We start from the raw sequence: 19424 nt of genomic DNA, 5'->3' as shown, positions 1-19424 counted from the left end.
CTACCCTCCGTGGGGCCACGACTTCCTCCCCGGCCAGGATAAGCATCCTTCGCATCTCAGACTTCTACTTCCTCTTACGTCCTGAGCTCCTTGAAGCAGTACTGAGCCTCCTTCTAAATAAGCACCCCAAACTCCCGGCGCAAAGCTATGGCCAGGCACTGCGGGGGCTCAGGGCCTTCTTACTAGCGAACCATGTGAGACCTTGTCCAGAACAAGACTCCGAGAGATGGGAAACCAGAGGGCCCCAGCTACAGGCAGGCAGGCTGATTCTCTGGCTAAATGCTCACAATAGCAGATGGAACAAATATGAGAAAATATTCTTTGGTGAGAGCCCAAACCCTGTCTTAGCCACGGTTCGTCCTCTGTCTACAACTCTCGCAGGCGGAGCGTGTGAACGGCGGCTCTGTGTGCACTCTGGGCCGACACAGCTAGAATTTATCTGCACACTCCCTTGTGACCTCTGAGCCCTAAAGCACCATCACCTATTTTTAAAATAAAAATACTGTAAGCCCTTATCTAAGAGCATCATCTCTGCCTGGGGTTGGGGGTGAGGCTGGGAAGAGGAAATTGCTATTTAAGCTCTCTGAGCGGGGACTGAAACATTTTGGGCTGAACAAGAAGGCTTAGAATGTGGTAGGAGGGTGTCGTGTGTGAGTGTGTGTGTGTGTGTGTGTGTGTGTGTGTGTGTGTGTGAGTGATGGGGAATCCTACTTTACCTGTAGACCTCAAACCTTTGGGGGACCATGGAGTTATACCAATGATCTTAAACACTTGCTATATATTAAATAAATAGCACCAGATGCAAGTAAGTCTACTTAACAGGCTTACTTAAAATATTTTTTGTCAACATGTGCCTTCTTAATAGAGAAATACCAAGAGTGCAACTAGTGTGTTAAAACCTGCAATTATTTTATGTTAAAAAGAGATTCTCAGGCTCAAAATATTGCCGTTTCAGGACTTACCACCAACTGCCCTGCAGGGACTAAAACATGTTCAATTATTTCTTCTTCTGTCTTTGAGCCTGGTTTTGTTTTCTGCCCCACAGTCCTCTCAACTGGCCCTTCTAAAAAAAGGAACACCTCCTCCCCAGCTCTGCCCTCACCTGGGCCAGAGAGGAAAATTCTGACTCAGCGGCTCCTCCAGGCGCCAGGCCGCTCGCACCGGGTGTGCTGGCTCAGGCGTAGCAACCGGCTCACCCAGGGGCCCGCCACTCGCCAGAGCCTAAGCCACCCAGGGAGGAGAGAGGCGTGGGTGTGGAGGGGACAAGAAGCTCCGGAGAGCAACCCCAGTAGCCCGAAGTCGTACTCCCCACAACACGACCTCCGCTCAGCCTGGAGCCTGAGCCGAATCTCCGAGCCTCCGCCCCTTTTCCTAAGCAGGGATTCTTCTAAGCAGCCAGTAGCAAATGATCCTGATTTCCACTCTTTGTTTTTTTCTAGTGCCATTTGGACTATATACCTATGGTTAGGGGATGATGGGGGGGTGGTCATGTGGAAACGACACGGAGAGCTGTAGCGACAAGGCCACAGTGAAGCAGAGTCCACTCAAGATTCTCCAACATTCTGGGACTCTCTGCTGCCCAGGATGACTCACAGCCAAAGAGCTTCCACCTCAGAACGGACAAGATACACAGATGGCCTGTCCGCCCTCCATGTCAGCAGGCATGCGACAAGACGGCAGTTCTTCCACAGCACAGAACACGCTCACAGGAGCCTTTGTCAAGGGGAGTACTTGAGATTATTACCATGAAGGTACCTCCTCTAATCCCCATCAACCGTTCCGACCCTGTGTCAGCTGAAAAAATACCCACTCAAGGTTTCTCCTTGAGTCTTTTGCGGGGATGTGCTATTTTAAACCCCTGGCTAAGGAACGAGGGGGGAATGGGAACAAAGCACTTATACTTGGCAGACAAATCAACTTCTGTTCCACCAGGAGGAAGAGATGGCGAGAAACGATTTATCCTTGCACTCGCTAACATGGCTTGTTCTCCAGGATGCTACAGTAATATGAAAATTTAAACTGCGCAATACTGGTACAGACTGAGAAATGCAGTGAGAAAAGAGAATCTTCTACTGATATCTAATTCACTGCATTCCGCACTCCTGAGTGCACACAAAGCCCTCGTGTGTGGTCTTGTGCACGCCCGTGAGACAGAGAAAGTGCATATGCCTGAAGGCACAGAAATTCCAGCTAAGACAGCTAATCGATCAGTGTTGTTCAGCAAAGTATAAAGTTTTAGTCCAAATAATACTCTATGCTTTCATACACTGAATTCACATGTTTATAAAACTCCTCCCTGTTAGCATTGTCTAAAGGTCTGCAGGAGTGTGCACAGTGGAAAGAGCACTGGGTTAGGAGTCAGACCTGGCTCAAGGACTGGCTGTGCTATTTACTAACAAGGGGCACATCACTTACCCCTCTGGGACTCAGTTTGCCAGAATGGAGAAAATCTAAATTCTGCGTATCTCCTTCAGAAAGGTTTTGGGGGAGGAAATGAGGAATTGGATGTGAAAACCATTTACAAACTACAGTGTACTGTCTAATAGGGCCCACACCTCAATACTCTCTCCCGCATCACCCACACACCTTTCCTGACTAGAGCAGGACTCTACCACCAACCTGCCCTGCAGGAACTGTTCAGTCCTGGGGAGAGATGCCCACCTCACTCAGGGCTCTGTTAATGTTCATATATGAACATGAGGACAAAATTAATTAAACAGTTACCTCTCACCCCCTCTACCTACTGACTCTGGATTCCTCACTCTTCTCCCCTCCCCAACCTATAACAGAACTATTAACAAGTGGCTGAGGTGACAGGCAGCTTTACCTTCTAGGCTCCTCCTAGTCACCTGCTTAGGCGCCTCGGGCCAGCAGCTTCACCTGAGTCTCAACTTTCCTTATCTGTTAAATTAGGATACTAGTACCTGACTCAGAGCAGTGATGAAAGGAATAGAGCCAGAGAACCAGGAGAAGAACGATGCCGGGGCCAAGACAGGCCACCACCCCTGCTGCTCCTTACCCTCCACGACACCTACACCCACACTGCTCCGCCGTGTGTTCATCGGGGCCACGAAGAACCACTCGTTGGTCTTGTAGCTGTAGGCTTCCACCGATGCTAGGCCTGGGAGACAAGAGACTCATGAGATTTCTATGGCAACAAACCTCACCCTATTGTGTCAAGACACTGAGGATGGGGAGGAGTGCAGACCTGGGGGCTGGAAACCTGGGTGGAAACCTGCCTCACTGTGGTGGCCCCTTGGCAACTGCCTGAAACACATCTGCAAGGACAGGGGTTATAACTGAACTACCCTGCAAACATAAATTGTTAAATCTACAGAACGGAATAAATACCTGAGGTTGCTTTACTAAATACCTATTCCAACACTCTTTTCCCTTGTCTTCATCTACCTTAGAAGCTGAAAAGCTGAAAACTTGCCTTCCCAGACTCCCTTGCAGCTAGGGGTAACCAAGACAATGTGACCTACCCAGAAGTCTGACAGGGATTTCTGAAATAGCCTTTGCTTTTTTGATACAGATGCCACCCCTTCCTGCTTTTTGTACCTGGGACACAAATATGTTGGCTGGAACTCTAATGGACATCTTGTGATCATGAGGATAAGGCCAAGAGACTCTTACAGAACTGGGCCCCAATATTTTTGAACGAATGGAGCAAGTCAGCAGCTGCCAACCTCTAGACTTCTTGTTCCATGAGTAAAACTAAATCTCTCATTTTTTAAGCCACAGTTTAGTCAGTTTTTCTAATTACAGCCAAAAGAAAATCCTAAAAGAATTATTAAAAAAACAATGTCCCCCCCACCACCCCTTAGCTCTCTCTATTCCCAGGTCCCGTTACTACAGGCAGCCCCGGGGGGGCTAAAGACCCTGGAGTTACATGAGTGAGGCAAAGAGAAGGCTAGTAAAAGTCACCAACTTGTAAAGACACAAATGAAAATTCAGAGAAATAAAAAATATTGTTTTCACATCCCTGGGGACCAAAGGATGTCATTTTAGTTTAATAGAGTTATTGTCTACAGATACTCCACCTGGAGATATGAGGAGAAATGAGATAATCTCTCCAAGTCCATGTCCACTAAGTTTCTAATTCTAACTTCAAAGCCAGATAAAAACCAGGAGCAAGGGGATGTTCCTGCAGTGGCATAGCCTTGCAAAGATTCAGTGGGGCAGGACAAAGGACAAAGGACAAAGACTGGGTCCTGAGCCAGGTCCCTTCCTATGGCTGAACCTCAGCTCCCTCATCTGTCCAACAGAGGGTTCCGACTACGATCCTGAGACACCCTCCAGCTAAGCACGCTCTCTCTCTAAGTCTCATCTTCTGAGTAAATGGGTTCCCAGCCACTACAAAGGAGAAAAACTCTCTTCTGACTATGCGGTTCCTTCCGAGAGCCCTAGGAATGCCAGCACGTGGGCAGTTACATATTCTTGGTGTAGGAAGGCCTGGCTCCGGTGCCCACGCTGGGACAAAGGATGGGTATGTTCATGGGAAGTAGCAATGGATGGACAGAAGGCTGGCCCGAGAACTGGCTGAGCAAACCAGGGCTGCGCGGAGGGTGTGTCCCAGGCTGGGTCAGGACCTACCAGTGCTGCCGTCAAAGCCCCCGACGGCGTAGAGCAGGTCGTTGAGCACGGCCGCGCCCAGCGTGCTGCGGCGCTCCTGCATGCTGGCAATGGACGTCCACTGGTCCTTCACCCCGTCGTACACGTCCACCGTCCGCACGCGCAGCGAGCCGTTGAAGCCGCCCACGGCATACACGTGGCCGGCCATGAACACCACACCTGAGGCACAGACACGAGACCCGGGGTCGTCTCGGGCAGCTGACGGCTCATGTTGATGGCCCACAGTGGGGGAGCGGGCGGGCATGTGAACAGTTCACCCCAGAAGGTGACCTCCAACTTTAGATGTCTGGAAGTCATAATGGTATTCATTGGATTTCTTTTCATATTTGCTCTTCTAATTTTGTTTGATTCAAGCAAATACTTGAATTTTAGCTTGAAGTCCCTAAGCACATAAGAACTGACCCCAGAAGGTACAGCTGGTGGGGAAGGGAAAGGGAGGGGGTTTGTAACGCACAGATGCCTGGAAGCAAGAAGCAGAGCAGGGCTTTCGGCACCAGCAGCGGCAGCCGGGGAAGGGCAGCCTGCGCCGGGAGCCGGGCGGCTCACCTGCTCTGCACCTCCTGGAGGGCAGCTCAGCAATCTGGTCCCATCGGTCCTCCTCGAAATCATAGCATTCCACACTGCGGATCGCCTTGGGTGCCTGGCCACCGACCACAATCATGACCTCCAGAAAGACAAGTGAACATTAGCTGGGTCTCCCCAACATCCGATACATGGGTGACCAATCCCTGGTACACGCTAACTGCCCAGCGTCCATGGGTAACCTGAGATGCCAGTTTACAGAGCTACATACATGAAGCTGCTGTCCCTGATCACCAATAGGCATGACTGTTCAAGAAAAGTCTAATGAGCATCTTCCCACAGAAATACAACTACAATGTCTATGCTTCCCAAATGCCACTGCCCAGAGCTGTGTTTAGGGTATGTGCAGGTAGTGGAATCTTCTGCAATTTCAGTGCCCTCAAGGACTTGGAGCTGGGAGACTAAATTTTATATCAAAACAAAATATTCCAAAATATATATATCAAAATTTGAGCATATTTTAGAATAGAGTGCAGAATTTGGAAGCATTTTTAATTTGATAAAATTACTTCAGAAATATTTCTGAATGCATAGACCACAGGGAATGCTTATTCATTGCAGTATGGAAAAATGTTGTGAAACACTGCTTTGTGGTAGTTGCCACAAAAACGTGTGTAACTGATGATGATCTGAAAGGCAGTGCTAACAGTACCATTTCCAAGTAAGGTGGTAGCTACCACTGACCGTCATTATATTAACTATGTTGTCATTCACTTGTCACAACTCTGTGAGGTAGGTATCATCAACTCCAATGACAAATGAGAAAAGTAAAGCTCAGAGAACACAGGTAAATTGCCCAAGGTCACACAGCTAAGAGTGGCAGAACAGGGACTGAAAGCCAGTCTACCTGATATAGAGGTGAGGCCGGCCCCATCCCTCTCCTGCTCTAGAGACAGGGTCCATGCAAAGACAGCTCACCACATCCGTGCTTTTCAAACTGCAGGTCACGTTTCTCTAGTGGGTCATGGGATCAATTTAATAAATTGCAACAAGCATACTTTTAATAGAACAGCACATAAAATATAAGAAGGGTGCTATTGCGTGAAATACTTGTTCTGGTTATACACACACACATGTGTCTCCTGGAGAGGAATTTGAACATATTTCTTAGTGTAGGGTATAGTATAAATAAATTAATTAATTAAATAAATGCCACTCTTCTGCCTACAGTAATAGAATTACGATACTTAATTGTGGTATCCCTGTTGTGACTTTTGTCATGTTATTAATAATAAAAATGTAGGTATCAAAGTTAAAAATAGGTTAAATATTTTAATAAACCTGTGCGAGTTCATGGCTATCCCATAATGACATCACATAATCACTCTCACTCACTGGCATTCCAAGGTACTTCCTTAAGTGGAGAGAATGGGGTGGAAGTCTCAGGACTTTCTCATTACCTGTAGCCTGTCTAACTTATTCCACTGGGCTCAGACTTCAGTGTCCACCAGAATCACCTTGAGGGCTTGTTAAAGCACAAAGGGCTGGGCCCTGCCCAGAGCTCCTGATTCGGGAGGTCAGCAGGGGACCAAGAATCTGCATTTCTAACAAGGTCCCGGTTGATGCTGCTGCTGCTGGTCCAGGATAACCACTGCGTTAACCCATGAACCACAGGGATTTCCTGGTGATGTGCCAGGAACAATTTTTGCCATTATGAATTATTGTAATGCTCTTCACTTCTCCACAATGTACTTTGGGGGAGAGAAGTGATCATCAAAATCTGTGTGAGCTCACAGAAGTACATCCCCGTGGTGAACGTTATCTGCAGTGTGAGGAGGGAGACAACCATTGCTCAAGATAGAAGCACGTACACCCCAAGAGTCCAGATTCAGGCTCACCAGCTGCCCGTGTGGGTCATTCACTGGTCATCAGAGTTAGTCCACAGCTGTCTGTGGCCAAATGGGTGACCCATGTTCAACAACTAGGAATTTAGTCCTGACTTCTGGAACATCCCAATGAGCCCAGGACCCACGCACAGTCCAGGCTTAGAGCTGCTCCCGCTTCTGGAAATAAACATTCTCCACTTGACTTTCCTTCCTGCGGAGGCGCAGAGGGTCCACTGCCCTGTGTCAAGAGCAGCCCTTTTTCAGAGGGAAGCTGAATTCTGCACTGCTTCCCATCTGTGAGCCTTTGCTCAGATAGGCATCCATGAACAGATTAAGGGGGTGTTGGTGAACACAGCCTCTTGGCAAACTTCAGACAATGCCCAAGCCATCCAGGGCCAAATGACTTGCCCTGTATTCATAAACATACCTAGAACTTGCATTGTCCTTCTGGTCTTGAGTTGGTAAAGCTAAAATGAAGTCAAACTATTGCAAGGATTTTCTTTGAAATCTAATTTTTGGGGCTCAGTAAGAATCAAACCAGTGTTAAGTAAGTTTTTTTCTGCAGTGACCTCAGGCACCCAACACCCTCACATACGCTGCTCCCTCCTTTTGGGAATCTCCTCCTCCTTTCTGATCCCTCTGCTTTAACACCTGCTTATCTTTCAGGTCTCAGGTTACATGTCACTTCCTCCAAGAGGATCTCCAAATCTGAGTTCCATACCCCTTCTCTGAGATCACACATGCCCTGTGTTCTTCCATTAAAATTGCCCAGCACTGTACTTTCACTGTCTGGCGACCTTGCCTCCCCTCCTAGACAGTGCACAAAATGTATATGCCTCAGTCACCAAGATAAACCTAGGGCCTTATGATTCTAGGTAAAAGTGAGAACTCAAATATTTATTTAAAATAAAGAATTAATGAATAGTAAATAGCACACACAGAGTTAAATGAAAGAAATCTACAGTATGGGGGGGAAATACACAGGCCAGAAAGTCAATTTCTTGGGTTAAGACATGTTAGACACCAGATTACAATTCTGGGGACACCGAGGAAAAACAAAATAAAAAGAGAGTGCTTTTTCCATCTTTGACTCAATTACCAGAAGAAAGGTTTTATTCTTTATACAAGCTGTAAATAAAAAAGGCAAAGCTTTCAGGAAAGCCGACCGTCCCCAGAAACCGTCTTCCACCGAGGGTACCAGATGGTACATTCACATTGAAGAAAATCCAACATCCACCTCTGAGAATTTTCATAGTATACAGAAACAGAAATATAGAAATACAAAAGTTTCAATGTTCAAGTCAAACAGGAGCAGAAAGACAAAAATAATACAGGACAAGGTTTTCAAAATAAACCTGCCTTTGAGCTCATAAAACCACTGGTAAGAGAAGACTTTTAATATTCAAAACTTGTGCAATGATCTGGGAAGAGCAATTGTGAGGTTTTATGGAATAGGACCATCGGTTTCTGAAAATGTGGAGGTAGCTTGTGGCAGAGGGAGAAGTATATTTCTGCTTCTCTACTAAATATAAGAAAGCCAGTTTCTATGGCAGCTCTTGCAAGAAGCCATCATACAAGGAACACTACACTCAGAATCATGTAATTGTGCAGAGGAAAAAGAATACATTTCCTATCTTGAATACTAATGAATGATTGTTTTCACAGATGCATGGCCTTAGCAACCAATTAGACAAAATGAGCAGTCCCCAGGTCTACGTGCATTACAGCTCTGAAATTATAAACCTCTAGCTACTTAATGGCCCAGGATGGCAGGGCAAGAAGAGCCCTGGACCATTCTCTTTTGCAAGCCCTCATTTTACATTTTCAGAAAAACTTGGTCCCAAGGAGTTCAACAGGCATATTTGTTTCTTTCCCCAACATCCCTAAATCACAATTTACCAAACATTTGTAATGCCTTTAATAGCAATTGCTGAATCAAATCAGCCTTTTCAATGATCACTACTTTTAACATTTATCCTTCAAGGTAACCCTGAGTAAGAACTACCAGTGGTCATATGGGAATCACAATAAACTAAAGAACCATTCCAGGCTGACAATTATGCTAGACTGGACATGATCTAATCATGCTCAAGAACTGCAATGCACTTGGGCATCTCTCAGGGCACCCCAGGGTCCTACCCCCAAGTCTCAATTGACAGTGTGTTGAAGGCTGTAGAGGTTCTGGTAAATGGAGTTCTGGTTGACAAAATATGGGTGAGCAGACTCCACTGTGGGTGGAGGAACAGTCACTGGACAACTCCCAAGGAAAACAAGGTCATTTTGGAAAGTCAAAGGGCCATTTACTTTAGGAAGATTAGTGAGTGAGAACATGGAAAGACTACCTGATTCCTTAGGAAGGAAATTTCATTCCCAGCACAGCACAGTGGTTTCTAAATAAATATAAAATGTTCTTTCACATGAACGATTCTGACTTTACCAGTATGACTGTGGGAGTGAAGGTACATTGGTCCTTCCTCGTGACATGAAAACATCTGTGTCTGACAGCCATTAGGTAGGTGCCAGAGACTAGCCAGGGAAAGAAGCAGCAGGTAAATAGAGCAGACCTTTCCGGCACATAGTGGATCAAGACTCTAACCCTAAACCTGTAAGTCATTAAACGCTCCACTAAGGTGAGAGTAACAACCTGGACTCTGCACACTTTTTTCATCAGGCAAGAGCAGAGTGTGTGTCCAAACTCTCTTCCATGACCGGTGAGCTGGGCAGAAGGCAGGCCCAGCCAGTCGGTCCCTCGGGCCAGGGCAGGAAATGAGACTCTCTCTTACCCTGGTGCGTGGGGCCGCAGGGCTAACACCAAAAGTTCATCCGAAGGAGCATGTCGAGGTTGAGGCAGAAGACTTGTCCCAGTAGGTTCCTGAGCAACAGATGCTCCAGGCAAGGACTGACAGCCAAGGTACAGAGACGGTGTGAGAGAGAACCAGCAATGCAAGAACAAGATCGGGGGAAGAGAGGAGTGGGAAAATGGGCTTTGGAGTCAGGCACACCTGGGGTCAAATATCAGCCCAGTCACTAAGTGCTGTGTGACCACGGGCAAGGCACTTACCCTCGCTGAGCCTCACTCTCATTACCTATAAGATCAGGATAATAGAATGATCCAAAGCACTTGGTACAGTGCTTTGTAAATAGCACACACTAAATGTTAGCTTTATTAGAGCAACAACAGCATTATTACTATTGCTGTTACTACGAAAGCAACTGCTAAAAAACAGACCCCCAATAAATGGTACAAAAGGACACATGATCTACGAATAGCAGAGTGAGCACCTCCACTAATTCAAGGGGTGATCATGGGGCTTTTTCACAACCTCGGGGTGTTCCCAGGTGTGGCCTGAGTCCAGCGAAAGGGTCCATATGAGAAAGGAGCAGCACCAAGCGCAGGGCCCGACCCAGTGAGAAGGCATCCTCCCGCACCACAGGCCTTCTTTCCCAAACCATTCCCTGAAAGCAAGACGGTCCAACTCGGGAGAAAGCCACCCACCTTCAGCCCAGATGGCTTTTTGGTGTCATTTTTTAAATGACTTTGATTTTAATTCTCACCCAAGGATATAGTTATTGATTTTTTTTTTTTTTTTTTTTTTAGAGAGGAATAGGGAGAGCAAGGGGGGTGGGGGAGAGAGAGAAAGAGAAACATTGATGTGAGAGAAAACCATCAATTGGTTGCCTCCCACACATGCCACAACCGGGAACCAAACCCACGAGCCCTGGCCGTGAATCGCACCCATGACCTTCTGGTGCACAGGACGATGCTCCAACCAACTGAGCCACACCGGCCAGGGCACGGTGTCATTTTTAAAGAGTTGAGTAGAGATGGCAACTGAACTGAAATCACAGCGAGAATAGCCAGGCCCAGCACACCTCCAAGGGGCTCATCTGCATCCTGGGGCCTCACGCCTCTGCCGCGGTCTGCGGACGGGGGCGGAGGAAGTCGGAGCAGCTGGGACACAGCCTCTGCTCGTCCACGGGACCGCGTGGGCGCCCAGACGATGCTAGTAGCTGTTCCGGCTCGAGCGTGTCAGCCTGATCCGGGCACTCATCGCTCAGAAACACCCTTATTAGCTGGCCAGTCACCTCCTGATTCCTCCTCTTCCTCCATTTCTTTGGCTACTTACCAATTTCTATCTTACTTTCTCAGAGGGGCCTCTTACAATTAAAGCCCCCAGAGGGCGGGAATCGGGTTTCTGTCCACACAGTACCCAGCTAAAATGCTTTTGTGAATTTGGAGGCAGTATACTAGAACAGTTAAAAAGCACAGGGTCTGCAGTCTGTCATCCTTGATTTAAATCTCAGCTTGGCTATTTTTTCCCATTGTTTTTTTTTTTGTTTTTTTAGAGAGAGTGGGGGGGGGGGGAGAGAGACATTGATGTGAGAGAGACACATCGAATGGTTGCCTCTGAGCCTGCAACCCAGGTAGGAGCCCTTGACCAGAATCAAACCTGAGACCCTTCAGTCTGTGGGCTGATGCTCTAACCACTGAGCCAAACCAGCAGGGCTCAGCTTGGCTATTTACTAGCTGTGCTTTATAGACACATCACAAGTTCTTTGATCCTCCTCCACTGAAGACAGGTAACTTAACCCCCCTTCCCCCACCTTGAGGGTAGGCGAGACTTACTGGCTCATAGCTGGCAAATAAAACACAGCAGAAGTGGTGGGACATCACTTGGAGAGTAGGTTACAGACAGACTACAGCTGCTGTCTCAGGCGTGCTCTTCATCCTCTCCCTGTAGCAGAATCACTTACAATGGGGGACGCCAGCTGCCATGTCATGAGGGCGCTCAAGCAACTTGTGGAGAGGCCACAGGGGGAGGAACTAAGGCCCACAAGGAACCACGAGAGTGAGCTTAGAATCAGATCCTCCCCAAACAAGCCTTGAGGTCACTGCAGCCCTAAGCAACAGCTCACTGCAACTTTGTAAGAGGCTTTTTTGCCCAGGACAACCCAGCTAAGCCGCTCTGGGATTCCTGCCCACAGAAACTGAGAGATCATAAACATTTGCTGTGTTAAGCCACCAAGGTTAGGGTAATCTGTAATGCACAAATTGGTCACTAACACATACTGAAAAGGTGACATAACCCAAGATCCAATTTCCTCATGTGTAAATGAGGATAATTACAATTTTGAAAATCCTATGAGATAATAAATGTAAATCACTTAACCCAATGCTTGGCACATGCTAAGTGTTCAGCAACTGGGATCTGCTATTACCATAATTGGGGGTGAGTATTGTGCAGCACTCAAAAGCATGAGCTTGGGTCGCCCAGACCTGGATCCAAGCCCTCATGCTGCCACTTAGCTGGGCAGGTCATTCAATCTCACTGAATCTCACTTTTTTCCAACACTGGAACTTCCAGAGTTGCTGCCAAGATAAGATAATGTATGTAAAGGGCTTTGTCTAAAACACAAGGAAGCTGTATTTAGACAATCCTGCTTGTATCATCATTAATGCCCTTGGTGATAAGGACAATGGCCTAAGGAAGCAACAGGGCACAGTACAAGTTACTCTAAGGGCCATCAAATGGTGTGAGCCAGTTCTCTCCTGCAGTCACCTAAGCCAGTTTCTCATAGACAACTTGCGTTTGACCTTGGACACAGCTCAGGGCTCTGCCCTGCAGAAAGCTATGCCCAGCCCCTTGCCCCTCTCCATGTTCCTAGAGTGTCTTGCCCATAGCTCCATGTGGTACTTACACAGTCCATTATAATTGTTCCTTTACATCTAACTCCTCTCCACCTAGACTGGAGCACCTTGGGGAAGGGTCCAGCTCAAATTTGTCTTTGTGGCTCTAAAACCTAACCCAGTTCCTGGCAATTAGTGACTCAATGGAAGGGTATTGGATGAGTGGATTAATAAACTAATAAGTTAATGCATACATGATAGTTTATAGTTTATTGCCAGTGTTGTTTTTCAATCTAAGTGTTTTACAACCCATCTAACCCCCAGGAACAACAACTGGCTTCATTCAATATTGGACTCGTGGGCTGAACTAAATGTTCCAGGGTCTACATTAGTGATCAACACAGGATATGAAGTAGGACATAAATCCTTACTACAATCATGCAGAACCACATACGTGAATGCTGAAAGCATTGGCAAACAACTAAGGGTGACAGAAATGGCCAGTATTAAATCTCCATGAGGTTATTTCTTTTTTTTAAAAATATCTCTTTCATTCATGAAAACTTTTACTATCACCTACTCTGTGTCACATACAGGCTCTGTGCCAAGGACACAGATGAGTAACACCTGAGATTATGGAACCAGTTTAGTGGAGGAGCCAACACCATCGGAGGGAACCCTAAATACCTCCCTGAAGTGTCAGCCTGGGGCCCTCAGTCATCTTCTGCGCATGTTTTCCAGAAAGGAATGAAGCCATCATCAACCTGACCTCTCCTTCTCCATTCAATAAGGTTTCTCACCAGTTATATTTCTACATATTAGCAATAAACTATCAGAAATTTGAATTTTAAAAGAAAAGTTATTATTTGAATTTAAAACCAAAAAACTATGAAATACCTAAGGCTAAACCTAACAAACTATAGGCAAGACTCATACACTGAAAACTATAAAACATTACTAAGAAGTTAAAGAAGGCCTAAAAAAAATGAAGATATATACTGTGTTCATGAATCAGAAGATTTCGTATCGCTAATCCATCAATTCCCCCTAATTGACCTAAAAATTCAACACAATCCTTACCAAAGTCCCCACAAGCTTTTCTGTAGAAATAGGCAAGCCAATTCTAAAACTTACATGGACATGCAAACAAGTGAGAACAGCCAAAACAACGCTGAAAAACAAACATGGAGAACTTGCACCACCTGATTTCAAGAATTACAGTAAAGTTAGTCATCCAGGCAACATGGTATTACTGTAAAGATAGACAAATAGATACAAGGAACAGAATAGAGTACATAAATAGACCCACACACATTTATTCGATCATTTACAACAAAGGTGTCCACGTAATTCAATGGAGAAAGGAGAATCTTTCCAGTAAATGCTGTGGGGGAAAAGCTGGACATTCAAATGCAAAATAAATGAACTTTGACCCTTTACTTCACACACCATTTTTTTAAATCTCAAAATGGATCATCAACCTAAATGTAAAGCCTACAACTCTGAAATTTCTAGAAGAAAGCATAGGAGAAAAATCATTACAATCTTAGATTAGGCAAAGATTGTTTTTTAGATAGAACACAAAGTACATAATCATAACAGAAAAAAATTTGATAAAATTAAAAACTGCCCTCCCAAAGATACTGCTAAGAAAACAAAAAGATAAGACATATATTTGCAAAATACATATATCTGATAAGAGACTTCTATCTAATTTATAAAGAATTCTTACAATTCAATAAGAATAACCCAATTTTTTTCCATGGGAAAAATATCTGAACAGACACTTTACCAAAGAAGATATACAGATGGCAAATAAGCACATGAAAAGATGCTCAACGGCATTAGTCATTAAAGAAATGCAAATTAAAACCACAGTGAAATATCACCACTTACCTACTAGAATGGCCAAATTTTTTAAAAATAGATAATACAAGTAGATAATTTTTAAAAATAAATAATACAGGAAACTGTAAAGTAACTGGAACTCTCATCCACTGCTGATGGCTATGGATAATGGTATAGCCATCTTAAAAAAATGTTTAGCAATTTCTTATAAAGTTAAACATATACTTACCATACAACCCAGCAATCCTACTCCTGGGTATTTTCCCAAAAGAAATTAAAATATATGTCCAAACAAAGAGCTATAAGTGAATCTGTAAGCAGGAGTTCAAAGCAGCTTTATTTGTAATAGTCAAAAACACGACACTCAAGCGTCCATCAGCTGGCGACTGGATAAGTTACAGTACATCCATAATGGAAATTACTTAGCAGTGAAAAGGAATGAACTCCTGGTACATGCAACAATGTGGATGAATCTCAAAAGCATTATGCTAAGAGAAAGAGGGTAAGCTCAAAAGGCTACATACAGCATGGTTCCACTTATATGACATTCTAGAAAAGACAAAAGTACAAGGACAGAAATCAGCAATAGAAGCCATGGGCTGGGGGTGGAAGAAGGAACTTGACTACGAAACAGCACAAGGGAACTTTCTGGAGTGACTAAAATATTCCGTAAGTATTTTGATTAGAATGGTGGTTCCATGACTGCGTGCATTTGTCAAAATTCATCAAATTGCATCCCTATAGAGTGGATTTGACCATGTATAAAATTATTATGCCTCATAAATCTGAATTTAAGAGAGAGAATCTGGGGTGCAGCTACTAAGGGGAAGATATGCGTGTATCGGGGCAGAGGTACGTGGGAAATCTCTGTACCTTCCCCTCGATCTTGCTCTGAACCTGAAACTGCTCAAAAAATAAACTCTTGATTTTTAAAAAGAAGTAAATGTATTGGCAGTGTACCTATTAACAAGACCAATGGAATGTTATGTTTTAAATAAAGGAGATTTTGATAATTAAAAAGAAAGAAAAGAATCCTTCTCATCGGCCACCAGAGCCTGAACCCATGTCCCCGGAAAGCAGTTTGGTATAAGGAAAGCACAGCAGACTCTGCAGGGGAGCAGACCTTGGGTCAAACCCCAGCTCTGCAATTACCAGCTATGTAACTGGGCAAATAACTTAACTGCATGTGAACAGTACTGACCTGTGTTGTGATGATTTAATGACATAATGTACAATCTGATAATCCTCAAAGTGAGAGCTTTCCTCACAAGCCCCATTCCTCGAACTCACAGTGGGGATCCCCCTCATCATTTTAAGTGCCCAAACAATGGTGGCAGGAATAGAGTTTGAGAAGCAGGTGGAACAGTCTAACTTAAATCATTCAAGGATTAAAGTCAGGGGAACAATGAGGCAAAGGGCAGCAATGCCTTTTTTTTTTTTAAGTTCCATCATCAGATTCAAAGGAAATCCTAGTTCCAGTTGCCTGCAGAAGGCTATGTGCCCAGGGATCTAAACATTCTCATTCTGAAAAGAAATGGTCCCTAAGGAGTACAGGCCATGGGGGGGGGGGGGGGGGACTTTGGCCTCATGAAACACAGGGCAGATTCTTCTCACCTACAGACTCAATATCTGGGAAAGTGGGGGAAGGTCTCAGCAAGCCTAGTCCAGGCTCAGACACAGACTTGGCTTTGATTTTTAAATCTGTCTTTTTGTGGGTATTGTGGCAAAAGTTAGATGTAGAGTCTAAAAAAGAAGAGGCCACTGGGTATTGGTCTCTATAAAAAGAAACTGGGCCAGCTCTGTACCATTTTCCATAGCTCCAGAATACACTACCCAGGAAAAGATGTCATTAACCTGATAACATAGTATCACAAAACATGCAGCAGGGCCAGCTAAAAACCCAGGATAGAAAAAGCCTCTTCCATGTAAAACAACAGTGCACCTTAGAATCAATAATATCAAGACACAAAGGTTGGGGAAATTTAGATCATAATGAAGGTGGTTTTCAAATGGATGGGAGGGAGATTAGTTAATAAAATAACTTGGGGCAACAGGCTCGTGGGCTGCAATACAAAGAAAGCCGTATTCCTACCCTCACTCCTTAACCCAAATAAATTCTAAGTGTATTAAAAATTCAAATGTAAAACAAAAATCATAAAAGTACTTAAAGAAAACATGCGAGTATTTTTTTTTTAATCTCAGAGTAGGAAAAACATTTCTAAGCGTGATACAAAACCTATGCTATAAAGCAAAAATTAGATCAATTTGACTACTTAAAAACTGTTTTGGAGGATTCAAAAAATGTCATAAATAAGTTTAGAGGCAAACTGAAAACTAAGAAAAAAATATTCTAAATACACACAAAGGCCTAACCTCTGTAACATAAAAAGAGCCCTTAAAATCCCTTGATAAAAACACAGTCCAGCTCTGGTTGGTCTGGCTCAGTGGTTAGAGCGTTGGCCTGCGGACGGAAGGGTTGCAGGTTCAATTCTGGGTCAAGGGCACATACCTGGGTTGAAGGCTTGATCCCCAGCAACCAGTCAATGTGTCTCTCTCACATCAGTGTTTCTCTCTCTCTCTCCCTCTCCCTCCTCCTTCCCCTGCACTCTCTCTAAAAAAAAATCAATGGAAAAAGTATCCTTGAGTAAGGATTCAAAAAAAAAAAACACATACAGTCCAATAAGAAAATGGGCAAAGGATATGAACAGAGAATCTTAAAACAAAGAAAAGAAATACAAATGCCAAGAATCATATGAAACCACTATCAATCCCACTCACAATTAAAGAAATGCAAACCAAAACAAGATGTCAGCTTTTAAAAGATGTTTGAAACAGAAATGTTTATATTAAAAAATGGAAATAACTGTAAACCCATCAATAGAGGACAGTTAAACAAATAACAGTACATAAATATAATTAAATACCCTGTACCTGTTACAATTTAAATGCTGAAATAACTGTAAACCCATCAATAGAGGACAGTTAAACAAATAACAGTACATAAATATAATTAAATACCATGTACCTGTTACAATTTAAATGCTGATTTTACCTATACTGATAACATTCAAAGAAGTCTGTAGCATACGGTTGAGTAGGATAAAAAAAGATTTTAATCTATGTAGTAAGATTCCGTTTGAAAGCGTACATTTTTTAATCTATTTGTGAATAAGTGCACAGAGATATGTCTGAAAGAAAATTCACCAAAACGACCACAGTGATTGCCCCTGGGTGGAGGGATTTCAGGTGATGTTTAAAACTATTTCAAAACTGCAGTATCCTTTTAATAATCTAAAACGAGTACATATTCCTATAATTAAAGAAAACTAATTTATTTTCATTTTGAAAAAATATGAAGATATTTCAACAAAATAAAACAAAGTATCAGTGAGATATTTCAACAAAATAAAACAAAAGATTGTCGACATGCAGTAAGGCAAGTGGCCAGTCAGACCAAGGCCTCTGCCCTGTGGCTGCCTCTTGTAACCAGAACTAGGCAGCAGGAGGTAGACAGGTACGTATACGTTCTCAGATTTACAAAGGTGAACCAGGGTGCAGGATGGCATGGGTTCAGAGAACAGGTCTGGGGGCGAGAAAGACTCAAGTCAAACCCCGGTCCCACACATGAGCTGTTGGAGACAGGCCAGTGAGCCAGGACAAGCGAAATAGCGAAAATGAGGCAGAGAGCTGAACACGCTGGCCGAGCGATTTACAGCAGATACAGGTCATCTCCTTAGAAACAGCATCTAGGCCTCAGCTGTATTTCAGCTCCAGACCCAGAAAAGCAGCAAAAGCAGGTGGATGACTCCAGAACCAGCTGCAATGACTAACGACCCCCTGCCCTGACGCTGGCCAGTGAGTGGAGCACACCTAGAAAACTGGTGACTATTCTGCTGAAACCCTCTCCAGAGACCTCCCCTAAGATTCCTGCCTGCAAAGGAGAGACAAAAGCCTCAAGACAAAGGATCCAGCACTCGCTCTCCCTCTGGGGAGCAGCGGGCACCACTCCTTCCCCCTCTTCTTCCCCCACAGACACACAGCTCCTAAGCTCTAAGGGGCCCCACGAGACTTGCCACCAGGGGAGCAATGGGCAGTGGCAGCTCGTTCTGGGCTAACCCCCTGAACCTGTCCCCAAGGCCCCCTTTTCTCTGACTTCCCACGGAACTAAGGCAGCCCAGCCTAGGCTCTCCTGTTGCTTCTTCTATGCTCAGCCCTTCCTTGTTTCACTGTCCCCAGCTTTAATAAACGTTCCCTTATAGTCACTGAGACTTGTGTTGTGAAATCTTCCCTGCACGAAGTCAAGAACCCACGCCCTACAGGCCAGCCCTAGGCAGCCGCGCACAGGGCCAGGTCCCCTTGCTGGTAGCATGCTGACCTTGGCCAGGTCACTTACTCTCTCTGGCCCTCAGTCTCCTCCTGTAGCATGAGGATGACCGCCTTTACCTTGCAGGGTTGTTAAGAGGATGAAATAAGATAGAATGTGATTCCTTCAGCTCACTGCTTGGCACGTAACAAGCATTCCACAGACGGCAGTGCTTGTGCTATGATCTGGGACACTTGGAACCTTCGATGACTTTACAACCACTATATTCTCCATGACCCAGGCTCACAGAGCAGAGCAGAGAGAGGAACCCCTCGGAGAATCCGAACGCCTAGTATTGGACAGCATGTTTCTGTGGCCCCCTGACCCTTCCTGGAAGCAGCAGGTGCGGAGTACGGCAGCCAGCGGGGAAGAAGGCAGGACAAGGCAAGGGGAAGAAGGCAGGACAAGGCAAGGGCCCAGCTGATCCCCTGGTGCCGCCCCCTGCGCAGTCGATGAGCCAGCACGACTCAGTCCTCTCCGCCCACCCATCCTCCTGGGCCGGCTGGAACCTTCCCACACGCAGCCGTGTGTTAGGGTCCTA

At 45.0% G+C, this 19424-nt stretch overlaps 1 protein-coding gene across 1 annotated transcript in view; it reads right to left on the bottom strand.

Moving 5' to 3' along the window:
- The window catches only part of KLHL3 (kelch like family member 3), a 99617-nt gene that overhangs the window by 6173 nt on the left and 74020 nt on the right, over positions 1–19424 (bottom strand). Inside the window, exons 9-11 of the mRNA XM_087815892.1 lie at positions 5182–5299; positions 4597–4794; positions 3020–3121 (exon numbers count right to left, since the gene is read on the bottom strand). Coding sequence (XP_087672018.1) covers positions 3020–3121; positions 4597–4794; positions 5182–5299 — 418 coding nt within the window. The remainder of the gene's footprint in view (positions 1–3019; positions 3122–4596; positions 4795–5181; positions 5300–19424) is intronic.

This window comes from Miniopterus natalensis, chromosome 4, assembly GCF_054644295.1.
Source record: "Miniopterus natalensis isolate mMinNat1 chromosome 4, mMinNat1.hap1, whole genome shotgun sequence".
Classification (NCBI taxonomy): Eukaryota; Metazoa; Chordata; class Mammalia; order Chiroptera; family Miniopteridae; genus Miniopterus; species Miniopterus natalensis.
This window is presented reverse-complemented; position numbering and strand designations above follow the sequence as displayed.